A 10,164-nucleotide genomic window follows, 5' to 3' on the forward strand; every position below is an offset into this window, starting at 1 on the left:
AGGATAATGATAGACTCTTAGATGCCTCAAGATGTCGCCTTGTTACGATGCGAGGCCGGACAATAGCAGAACGGCAGGGTAGCGGGACAGTCACGTGGCGGCCTCTATAGACCCCGCGTCTTCCCAATCTGGGACAACAATGCCACAACCTCCATGGCTTCCCGTCTTTCTCTCCCTTTGGAGATCCTCCTTGAAATTGTCGAACGACTTGCCGAGGGAGACCTGCAAGGCGTGCATGCATTCTCCCTTGTGAACAAGCGATGCTGCTCCCTTGCCAATCTACATCGCTTTCGAAATGTCCATTTCACTGTCCTTGGAGAGAAACGGATGCAGGTGCATATTGAGCGGTGGGAGCAGATTCTGGCTCACAACCAAGCCTTTGCGTTTGTTCGGCGTCTGAGTGTCCACTTGGCTATTAGCAGACCAGGCCCATCATCCGAATATGATGACATGGATGATCCAGAAGAGCGCGAGCCGGACGAATACCGGCATGCCTTTAACGACGAGGATGAATGGACTTGTTTGAAAGATATATACTTCATGTTATTCTTCCATTTAGAACCGATCCAGGTGCACCCTCCCCCACCACCTGAGAGAGACACCTGGAGACCGTTAGCAGCTTTCCTCCGAAAGCTACCAGGACTTGAGGACTTCGTTTGGGTCACTCGTGCGAGGTTTCCTGCCTGTCTCTTGAATGTACTGAATCAAGACATACCAACGTGCCGTCTCCATCTTAGAGTATTTCGCGGGTTCGAGAGTCTTACTGCAGACGGCCAGCTTAATGAGTATGAGCGTACTCTTGCAACTTCGCGGTCCTTGTCTAGCGTTGTTTGCGAAGTCAGCCAGGGAGTAAACTCATTCCAGGAACAGGCTATCATGCAAATGGCCGCTGGAGCGTCCCCAGGTCTTAGCCAACTCTATATGCTATAATCCTCCCGATTTCACAAGCCCTTCCTGGATAGCCCATGGTGGTGCCCGGCCAATGCTCCCAAAATGCTTCCATAATGGGCCTAACAAGACCCTTCCTAGCCTCCGCGTGTTAGGTATGGCTGGGTCAAGCCCCGATGGCACGGCTATGGACGAATTAGAAGGCTGGAGCAAGATCATACCATTTCGCAACCTTCAAGTACTCCAACTCGATGGCTTTCAAAACGAGCGCCTACTTGTAAACGCACCGCTTTACCGCTTCTCCTCCTTGAAAACGCTAACCTTGGACCTTAGTATTGGCAGAAGGAATATCGAAGATCGACAGGGTACAGCGCTGCCAGTGGTTTTCTCTACAGTTTACCACCTCTCGAAAGCCTCTATCTGTCAAGTACATACATACTGCGAACAATCATTCAAAGCAATCGTACAACACCATGGCCCACAATTAAAAAGGTTCGGCCTCATACCTCAACTCAGCCAAGACATCTGGCGATGGAAGATTACACCAGAAATACTTAAAGTGGTCAGCAGTAGCTGCTTGAACCTCTCCTCCCTCGCAGTACGCATCGAGAGGACCGAAGGAGACGCTAACGAGGTCAACATCTACAAAGCTCTAGGGTTCTTACGTCTTAGGCACCTAAAAATCGAGTTAGACTGTGCTTTCAAGTCAAGGAAGAAGAACCCCTACGGCACGGAGAGTATCCGCGATTTCTTGATCAATCTCGCCGTCGGTGAAGCGTTGGCACGCTCGATACTTGCAATAACAACTCAAAACTCTGACTGTTCGACTCTGCAGTCACTCACGCTCATTTCCCGGGCATCGGGGAGGCTTCCTTGGGATTTACGCGAATTCTCGCGCTTGATGCCAAAAACATGGAAACTGGAGCGACTAAGTGGCCGCTTCATTCTCACAAGAGCAAGCTATGAGGAAGCCTATGACATGCCAGGTAACCTGGATAGCTTGGAATCGGCATTCCGTGAGCTCTGGCCTTTAAAGAAAGGGGAGGATTGAACATCTGATTGGCACAGCCTTCCATTGGCCTGATCATTTGATTTGGTTTATTAGGGCTAGCTGTGGATATCATATGTAACGAATTTACCTCCCATTCAACGACACCCAAGCCCCCCTCCCCTCCCTTTCCAACTCATGCCTAATAACCCCCGTCGACACCCCAACCCTGCCAGCCCACCTCTCCGCCGTCCCATCCGGCACCAGCTCCTCAACCTCCAACGCAACCAGCGCATCCACAACCCAATCCTGACACTTGCCCTCGCCCACCGGCGGCTTCTCCGCCTCCAGAATCGACACCACCTGCACCCGCTGCGCACCCGTGAGCCCCGTCGTCACTGTTGCAAGCCCCCACGCGTCTTGCTCGGAGAGCCCGTGGCCCGTCCGGTTCTCGAACTGGAATCTTTTGCTGGGGAGGTCGATTAGGCGGACGTGCAGCAGGTCGCCGAAGGTGTTGGGGGGTTGGTGCAGGGTGAACCCCCAGTGGGCGCGCTCGGTTGTGCCGGGGCCGGAGATTGCTATTGACAGGGTGTAGGACATTGTATGTTTGGCTTTCTGAGGAGTAGTGAATATGTATGTAGATATGCTGTAGTAGAGTTATACTCTGTAGGTTTAGAATTATAGGGGCGGATCTGGGGAAAATATGGATGATGCTTTGGTTGAGGGAGCCAATCAAAGGCTGTTCCTGCGTCGTTGTTTATGCTGGCAGGATGACTAACAGCCCTACTGGATTGCAGAATACTGTTAAGATAATGTTATTCTATTGCAGCTTATTCACAGTTTTTACAGATATAAGTTAATTTTGCTTGAAACGAGGGTTAACAATATCCGTCGCTGGGTCTAGGACTGGCATGATAGATTAGACTAACAAGGAAGGAGACCACGCCAGAAGAACATGAAAGAGAACACGCACCTTCTATAATAAATAGTGCATCCTCTATTTCCAGCTCCCTAAAAGGCAACTGCAATGAGCCCTTGTACCTGGTGCCATATCTAAGCAGAAAAACCACCATTCGAATATAATTCCTCATCTCTGCGCTCTTTTCGTCTACTATATTACAGAAATATTTGTACTGTCACAATAACTAATATGAGAATCACAACAACCCTCGACCAGATTCGTGCAATCCCCGGTCTCTACATCTCAGAGTAAGTCACCGACACTCACAATAAGCAGTTGCTAACATTCCCAGCTACCCCTCAGCCTGCGATGAAACCCTCCTAGTCAGACACCGCATCTCACACATCCTCTGCGTCTTACGATGGGAAGACCTCCAAAGCCATGGAACCCCTCAAAATTCTAGTGCAGCTCAAGGTGTCACAAGACCTGTGATACAACGCAAACTAGTTGAGGTAAATGATGACGAAACGGAAGATATCCTAGGCCGTTTAAAAGGGATGACCGATTGGATCGCTGGTACTCTTGCGCGACCACATCCGTACGACAATGCAAACCCAGAGAGCACCGAGGACAGATCATCGAGTCACACTGGGGGCCGCGTCCTCGTCCACTGTAACCAGGGTATATCGCGTTCTGGAGCGGTTGTTGTTGCTTATAGTATGTGTGATCTTCCCATTACGCACCGACGGTCTACGTCACGCACCTATCAGGGTAGAGAGCTAACAACACCTTTACAAGTAATGAAATCCCTCACCCTTCCCTTTAATCAAGCTCTAAGGATCGCGCGGGAATCCCGGAGTCTGATTGCGCCAAACAAGGGGTTCGAGTATCAACTGCGGATTTGGGAGACATGTAGTTATGATGTTCTCGACCGTGGAATGGACGGCGACAGTGTGGCTTTGGAGCGAAAGGCAGCATATGACGAGTTTCTCAAGCAGATAGACGAAATCTATAAGCACACTAATGAGCAGATGATTTCGCTCGCGAAAAGGAACTGGTTGGTGCAGATTGAGGCGAGGATGATATTGGCCAGGGGGGCTGATTTTGCTATTATGCCGTTGCTAAACATACATAGCACAGAGCTCTAGTTAGGGTTGAAACAGTCGACCAACATTCATAGGCTAGAACTAGTATCGAGTCTAAATACTGTTATTCATTGCATAAACACCTCATAACAAGAATCCCCCGGGTATGTGCACATAACTGACTCTCCACTGCTGACTCGCGGCACATAGAGGGTATGTAAAGGGTATACCTGGGACCATCCCCACCCTCTTCCATCTATCTAGATCAACCCTGACACATTATCCATCTCAATTCATGGTACATCAGTCGACTATCATGGTACTTCTCTTCATAGCCCTAGCTGCAACAGCCTACCTCTTCCTAGCCTCCCTCCTCCGCACCCTGCACCTCCACGCCCTCCGCAAGAAATACACCCACCTAGCACCAAACCCCTACACCATGACCCCCCAAACCGCACACACAATCCTCCTCCCCCTCTTCACACGCGAATTCCCCTTCTCCTACGCCCTCTCCACCCAAATCGCCCTACTAAAATCCTACGCCATCCCCTCCGGTACCTCCCTCCTAGTATCCACCCGCCGACTCACCACTCCGCGCGCCGTAGGGAAACGCTCCGAAGACACAGGAATCTTCATATCCGAGCTCCTAACATCCAGCATCGACAGCGACCGCGGCCTGAAGGCACTCTCCAAAATGAACTGGATCCACAGGCAGTACGGGAACCGCATCCGGAACGACGATATGATACACACGCTGGCGTTGTTCGTGCTGGAGCCGCTGAGGTGGATTGACCGGTTTGAGTGGCGCCCGTTGCTGCAGGTTGAGCGTGTTGCGCTCTTTGTGTACTGGAGGGAGATTGCCATGAGGATGGGCATGGTTGGTGTTCCCCGTACGATTGATGAGTTGGGGATGTGGGCGGCGGAGTTTGAGAGGGACCATATGTATTTTGCGGAGAGTAATGTGCCTTGTGCGGAGGCGACGGTGGAGTTGTTTGTGAGGGCTTTGCCGGGTTCCTGGTTGAGGGGGTTTGGGAGGTGGGTTGTTACGGCGCTGATTGAGGAACGGGTGAGGCCGTTGCTGGGGGTGCAGGAGCCGCCGGTGTGGGTGGTGAAGGTTGTGGAGGGGGTTTTGGATGTTAGGGCTTGGGTTGTTAGGGTGTTGTTTTTACCTAGGTGGAAGGCGGTCCCTGCTGGTGGGGTGGTGGATGGGAAGACTGGAAGGGTAAGGAGGGAGTTGTATGCATTTGAGCCATGGTATGTGGGTGAGTCGTGGTGGTTGAATACTTTAAAGAGATGGGCTGGGTTGGGCCTGTGGATGGGGAAGCCGTTGCCAGGACCCGAGTTCCTGAGTGATGGGTATTTGCCCGAGGAGCTGGGGCCCAAGGAGTTCAGGGAGAAGTCGAGGGCGGAGGTACTGGCTGATGCAGAGAAGATGGGGGAGTATGCCAGACAGGGAGGTGGAGCTGTCTTGGGATGTCCGTTTGCCTTTGGCAGATAGTACATATGGTGCAGAATGTATTTGGGTATCATATTAAGATGTGCATCACATCTGATCACAACTATCCAGCAAGCGATCCCAATAACTCCCATCGGCTTCGGGATCATCGCCATGGTTCTGCGTGACTGCACTGGGGTCGAACCCAGCCATCGACGGACCGCTTTCGATCAGCACCTGTAGCTGTGGCGAGCCAATCGTCCACGACTGCAGATCGTAGTAGACGTTGTCGAATTCGCTCGAGAACCGGTACTTATCCTCAGAGACATTGTACTTGCAGATATCCCGCAGCTCGTACGGCCATTTCAGTCGTATTTGCGAAACGTACAGAGCCGATGTCGTTTCCGTAATGTTTGTGATACCGGAGACGATGAGATGATCTCTCAAGTTGGGCCTGCGCTATTAGTATACTTCGGCAAGCCGGTGCATGTGCGGGCTTACCATGCAAAGAAATCGATGATCGGTGCATGAGGAACCATGCTTTGTGTCACCCTGTTTTTGTTAGCTTACACAGACGAACAAAAAAGGAGACGTCCTACGTTGGAAACATAAATGACGGAATTGTATGCTCCCTCGGCGAAATATTCCACTGTTCAAGTCAGCCTGCAGTCGACAACATGCGTGGAAAAAAAAAAAAAAAGATAAAAAATACCTTAATCATCGACCGCATCAACCGCAAAACCGCCACGCGCTCAACCAGCCCTGTCTTAGAAAAGATTCCCTGATCCAGCGCCTGCAGGAGACCCCAAACACGATCTAAACTCCGGCCACCATCTCGAACTGAATCCCAGCCGTGCAGAATCGCCCGGATCGCCAGGTCATCATCATCTGCCGTCGTTGACGAAATAATCGAGTTCTGCTCCTTGGACACATTCGCAATCGTCTCGTTAACAACCTCAAAGTAATTCCTCGTCCCGCTGTTGCTCGGGTTCTGGCTGTGCAGTGAGATCCGTGTTGCTAGATCTGCGCTGATAGTAAACGGTGCCCGTCTATTATTATTATTATTGTTATTATTAGGCTTTGATAACTGCAGCGGTTCCAGCGGGTTTAACAGACGCCTCGGTACAGATGACGGTAAAGAGGCAGCAGATATGCTTGATTCGCCCTGTGTTAAGAGCGGTGATTCCGGTGCTGGTGATGCCGAACTGCGCGTCTCTTCTAGGACTTCGTGGATGTGGTTTATTACATTCGTGAGCCGCTCTGTCTTTGAGCGCTGCTGTTCTAGTTGCTTGAGGAGGGTAGCTTCCATGCCGTTCCCCGATGCCGCGGTCAGCTCCTCTAATGTCGTTTCCAGGCGCGCAATGTACGTCTTCACGCGCTCTCGTCGTTGGCGTTGGGCTTTGCGGTCTGTAAGACGTTTCCGCTCTGCGGTGCTGAGCCGCGGGGCGCGGCTTGAATTTGACTCCGTGTCCGCCATTGTTTGTGTCCGATAGTTGAGATGGATCAGGTTGAACTGGCTTGATATTGATGACGGCGCTGACGAAAAGCGTCAAGAGCAGTGGATGTTAACGAACTCCATGTTGATCAGCTCGACATGTGAAGATTCCCCTGACGCCTGATTGGTGCCCGCAATTTCCCCTTTCCCCTTCCTAATCGGGGTCGCACTTACGATTTCCCGGATTCCGCCAGTAGCAATCAACTCACTATATTAACTAACTATTCTACATACCTGCTGCTATCTACTGTATACCACTGGTCTTGGAGACCATCATATACAGTGACACACTGACATCGGCTATTTTATTACGTATATATCTTCCTCTTCTCGGATTTCATGAGATGCTCGCTAAACAAATCCAAAAATGCAATTCATACCCAACCGCGTGCTCCCCAACGCCTTTGAAGAACAGTTACCTAACCCATTTAGCCCTATCTAACTAGCCACGGCTAGCTGGGCTACTAGATCTGATGCCACGTCTAAGAATGGATATGGGCTGGTCACTTCCTTATCCTTGTTCCGGAATCGTTTGCTGATCGGACGCCATTCGGCATCACCATCCGCTCGGACCACATTTTGATAGCCGTCACACTTGAAGTCGACCATGTAATTGTTCTCCTCCAGCTGGTAGAGCTGGATGTCGATGAATACCCAGACCCCGTAGGAGATACGCGATATAGAGTACTCCCGTGTGGCAGACGAGGCGCCAGATGTAGTGGTTACCTCGCCGAGGTTACCTGACTTATCCTCCACAGATCCAGTGGTGCTGGAAAGATTGAACCGGCGTCGAAGTTCTTCCAGGTCACTCCGGCTGCTATGTATGCTTGACGACAACCCAGGTGCTCGTACGTTTTGCTTCAAAAGTCGCGCACGAATGAACCAGAGGTCTTTAGGAATGTAGTGGCTAGATGGCAAATCTGGATACTTGGTTTGCAGTGGACGGTCCGGAGATCCAGAATCGGCTGTGGAAGTTCCTTTCCATATTATCAGCTTTGTTCTGGAGTGCGGCGGCAACGAATACTAACCTGATTCGGCGGGTTGAACCTCCCATATTCCTCCCTGTGCCGCTATCGCTCTGTACAAGTAAAGAATCGCTTCATAGGGTTGGTTGCGGGACCGGATACCGAATTGCCATCTTCGTGACCGCTTGGGCTGATGTGGTGCACCACGGTTTTCCGGTGGCTCGAACCGTAGTTTTTCGAGGTCAATTATGCTTCGGGAATGAGGTTTCAGCGCTCTAGCTGTTGCCTCCTGCTCTTCTGGCGAGCGAGCAGTTCGCCCAGGGTCTTCCTCGTCCAACGCGGCTTGGGCTTGTTGCTCCTCTAAATCCTCCCGTGCCCTTTGGCGCTCTCGCTCTCGCTGTTCCATGATCTGCTCGTGGACATATGGCAAGCTAGTAGGCAGGATCCTGACATGGCTGACTCGCGGTTCCTCTCCATCATCGGACTCCCCAGGGCCGGGTTGGGGAGATTGTCGGTAGGAGCCTGATCGGGTTCGCGTTGGGAGAGATTGTGCACCCTGGGGCGTCGTTGTTCGACCAGATCTAGTACGGTTTATTGACGGAGCCGGGGGCGGGGGCACAGTTGAAGGGTTCATCATGGTATCCTCCGTAGGCGCTATCAAAGTTAGTCATTTGGGTTTCCAAAAAAAAAAAATTCATGTCGGTTTTTCTCACAGTTTGTCTGCATCATCTCATTTTCCACAATAATAAAGAACGCATCTTTAATGGCGCTAGGCTCGGGGTGTTTGAGCGCATCTTCAATATCTTCACGACCATAGCCCATGCTTCTCTCAAGCTTGGAGATTGCTACCTGGCTGATCTTCTTCTGGATCGCCTGGGGCTTACCCGCAGCGATTTTGCGCGGGTCAATTGCTTTGTCAGTTGCGACGAACTCCTCTGGAGGTGGCTGTAAGTAATTAGGAAGATCTTGCATGAACCAAGGATCCTCGCGAATAGCCTCGATGGTGATCCGGTGAACCGGATGCACCTGCAGCATTGAGCGAATTAACCGAGCAGCTCCGGAGGATATGTACGTGGGCATGTGGAAGTTTCCCGCGGCGATTTTCTTGAAAAGCGCCGGTATGTAATCGTCATCAAATGGGAGGCGTCCCACCAACAGCACGTAGAGAATGACTCCGCAACTCCAGACATCGACCTCTGGGCCAGCGTAAAGCTTGCCAGATATGACCTCTGGAGCCGCATAATTGGGGCTTCCACAGCTGGTTTTGAGGAAGTTGCCGTCCGTCATGATATTGCTCAGACCAAAATCCGCGATCTTAACGTTCTTGTCTCGGTCGATGAGGAGGTTTTCTGGCTTCAGATCACGATGAACAATCTTATGGCGGTGGCAGTACTCAACGGCGCAAATGATCTGCTGGAAGAATTTACGTGCCTCCGCATCATTGCATCGGCCTCGCTTCACCAGATAATCGAAAAGCTCTCGTTCTGCATATTCAAGTACCATAACAATATCCGCTTTGGTCGAAATGACGGTGTACCTATCGAAGAGGTGATGTCAGCAACTTTTGCCCGCGGCCGCGCGGGAACAAAGAGAGGAAGTTATTTAACGTACAGTTTAATAATATGTGGATGCCGTAATAGCTGGAGATACTGAATCTCACGCTCAACTCGACCGATCATGTCCCGAGATAGCAACTTGCGGCGAGAGATGATTTTCAAGGCAACCTGGCGACCACTGGGTTGGTGAATAGCCAGCTTGACTTTTCCAAAGGACCCCTCGCCTAGAACCTTCACTGTATGGTACTGATCCAGGCGCTGCATATCTCTCATTGTAGCGGGGGACTGCCTCGAAGCGTCACCACCTTTTCCGATCGGCCGTGAGGGCGGGGGCATGGTCATGGCGGACTGGTTGGGATTGGGAGGAGGATTGTTGGACTCGCCGGGGCGTTCACGAGGACGGTCGCGCTCGAAGGAAGGGAGATCGACCGAGAGGTCCTCATCATCAAACGCGGCAGCCATCCTGATGGACCGGCGGCTGAAGTGTCTCAGGTCGTCGGATTCTTCCCAGTAGTGGAGGTGAAGGTGGAGGAGGCAACGTGACGTGACTGAGTCCGCAGCAGCAGCTCCGCCCTAGCCGTAGTTCCGTTCGGGTTGATCTCTGAGACCCCAATGCCTCCGTAAAATTCAGTTCGCAGGAATGCAAGTATGCTTCCTAAGGGATTGAAGTACCCGGCCGAGGGACTGTCGGTGTGAGGGGAATTTCAGTTCATGTTCGTCTGAGGTGGCGGGAAGCGATCGCTGTCCGTCGACTAGCGTAGCGGACCTGGACGAAGCAAGCGGGTCGAGTAGATTCTGCACGATGCGGATGCACAGTTCCCAGCAATTGGATGGGGTTTGGAAGAATATGC

At 51.6% G+C, this 10,164-nt stretch overlaps 7 protein-coding genes across 7 annotated transcripts; 3 read left to right on the forward strand and 4 right to left on the reverse strand.

Moving 5' to 3' along the window:
- Nucleotides 1-153: 153 nt before the first annotated feature.
- On the forward strand, nucleotides 154-930 carry ASPSYDRAFT_32256 (F-box protein; the record flags this gene model as incomplete). Its single annotated transcript, XM_040844955.1, has 1 exon — nucleotides 154-930. One exon carries the CDS (start codon nucleotides 154-156, stop codon nucleotides 928-930), a length of 777 nt encoding a protein of 258 aa, XP_040702000.1.
- An 842-nt stretch (nucleotides 931-1,772) lies between these two features.
- Nucleotides 1,773-2,662, reverse strand: ASPSYDRAFT_46222 (uncharacterized protein). Its single transcript, XM_040847175.1, has one exon. It carries the CDS (start codon nucleotides 2,474-2,476, stop codon nucleotides 2,024-2,026), a length of 453 nt encoding a protein of 150 aa, XP_040702001.1. The 5' UTR covers nucleotides 2,477-2,662; the 3' UTR covers nucleotides 1,773-2,023.
- A 364-nt stretch (nucleotides 2,663-3,026) lies between these two features.
- ASPSYDRAFT_90383 (dual specificity protein phosphatase family protein) lies at nucleotides 3,027-3,925 on the forward strand (the record flags this gene model as incomplete). Its single annotated transcript, XM_040852326.1, has 3 exons — nucleotides 3,027-3,085; nucleotides 3,130-3,494; nucleotides 3,576-3,925. The coding sequence occupies 3 exons, from the start codon at nucleotides 3,027-3,029 to the stop codon at nucleotides 3,923-3,925; spliced, it is 774 nt and encodes a 257-aa protein (XP_040702002.1).
- A 253-nt stretch (nucleotides 3,926-4,178) lies between these two features.
- ASPSYDRAFT_90384 (uncharacterized protein) lies at nucleotides 4,179-5,360 on the forward strand (the record flags this gene model as incomplete). Its single annotated transcript, XM_040852327.1, has 1 exon — nucleotides 4,179-5,360. One exon carries the CDS (start codon nucleotides 4,179-4,181, stop codon nucleotides 5,358-5,360), a length of 1,182 nt encoding a protein of 393 aa, XP_040702003.1.
- Nucleotides 5,361-5,405: 45 nt separating this feature from the next.
- ASPSYDRAFT_58710 (uncharacterized protein) lies at nucleotides 5,406-5,836 on the reverse strand (the record flags this gene model as incomplete). The annotated part of the gene is made up of 2 exons (XM_040849581.1): nucleotides 5,406-5,751; nucleotides 5,799-5,836. The coding sequence occupies 2 exons, from the start codon at nucleotides 5,834-5,836 to the stop codon at nucleotides 5,406-5,408; spliced, it is 384 nt and encodes a 127-aa protein (XP_040702004.1).
- Nucleotides 5,837-5,955: 119 nt separating this feature from the next.
- Nucleotides 5,956-6,774, reverse strand: ASPSYDRAFT_152835 (bZIP transcription factor; the record flags this gene model as incomplete). The annotated part of the gene is made up of 1 exon (XM_040842238.1): nucleotides 5,956-6,774. The coding sequence occupies one exon, from the start codon at nucleotides 6,772-6,774 to the stop codon at nucleotides 5,956-5,958; it is 819 nt and encodes a 272-aa protein (XP_040702005.1).
- A 456-nt stretch (nucleotides 6,775-7,230) lies between these two features.
- ASPSYDRAFT_90386 (serine/threonine-protein kinase) lies at nucleotides 7,231-9,775 on the reverse strand (the record flags this gene model as incomplete). The annotated part of the gene is made up of 4 exons (XM_040852328.1): nucleotides 7,231-7,769; nucleotides 7,821-8,411; nucleotides 8,471-9,294; nucleotides 9,369-9,775. The coding sequence occupies 4 exons, from the start codon at nucleotides 9,773-9,775 to the stop codon at nucleotides 7,231-7,233; spliced, it is 2,361 nt and encodes a 786-aa protein (XP_040702006.1).
- Between the last annotated feature and the right edge of the window lie 389 nt (nucleotides 9,776-10,164).

Source organism: Aspergillus sydowii, assembly GCF_001890705.1.
Source record: "Aspergillus sydowii CBS 593.65 unplaced genomic scaffold ASPSYscaffold_6, whole genome shotgun sequence".
In the NCBI taxonomy this organism is placed as follows: domain Eukaryota; kingdom Fungi; phylum Ascomycota; class Eurotiomycetes; order Eurotiales; family Aspergillaceae; genus Aspergillus; species Aspergillus sydowii.

Coding starts and splice junctions, on each gene's coding strand:
- ASPSYDRAFT_46222 (XM_040847175.1), bottom strand. CDS start 2,476: ATGTCCTACACCCTGTCAATAGCAATCTCCGGCCCCGGCACAACCGAG.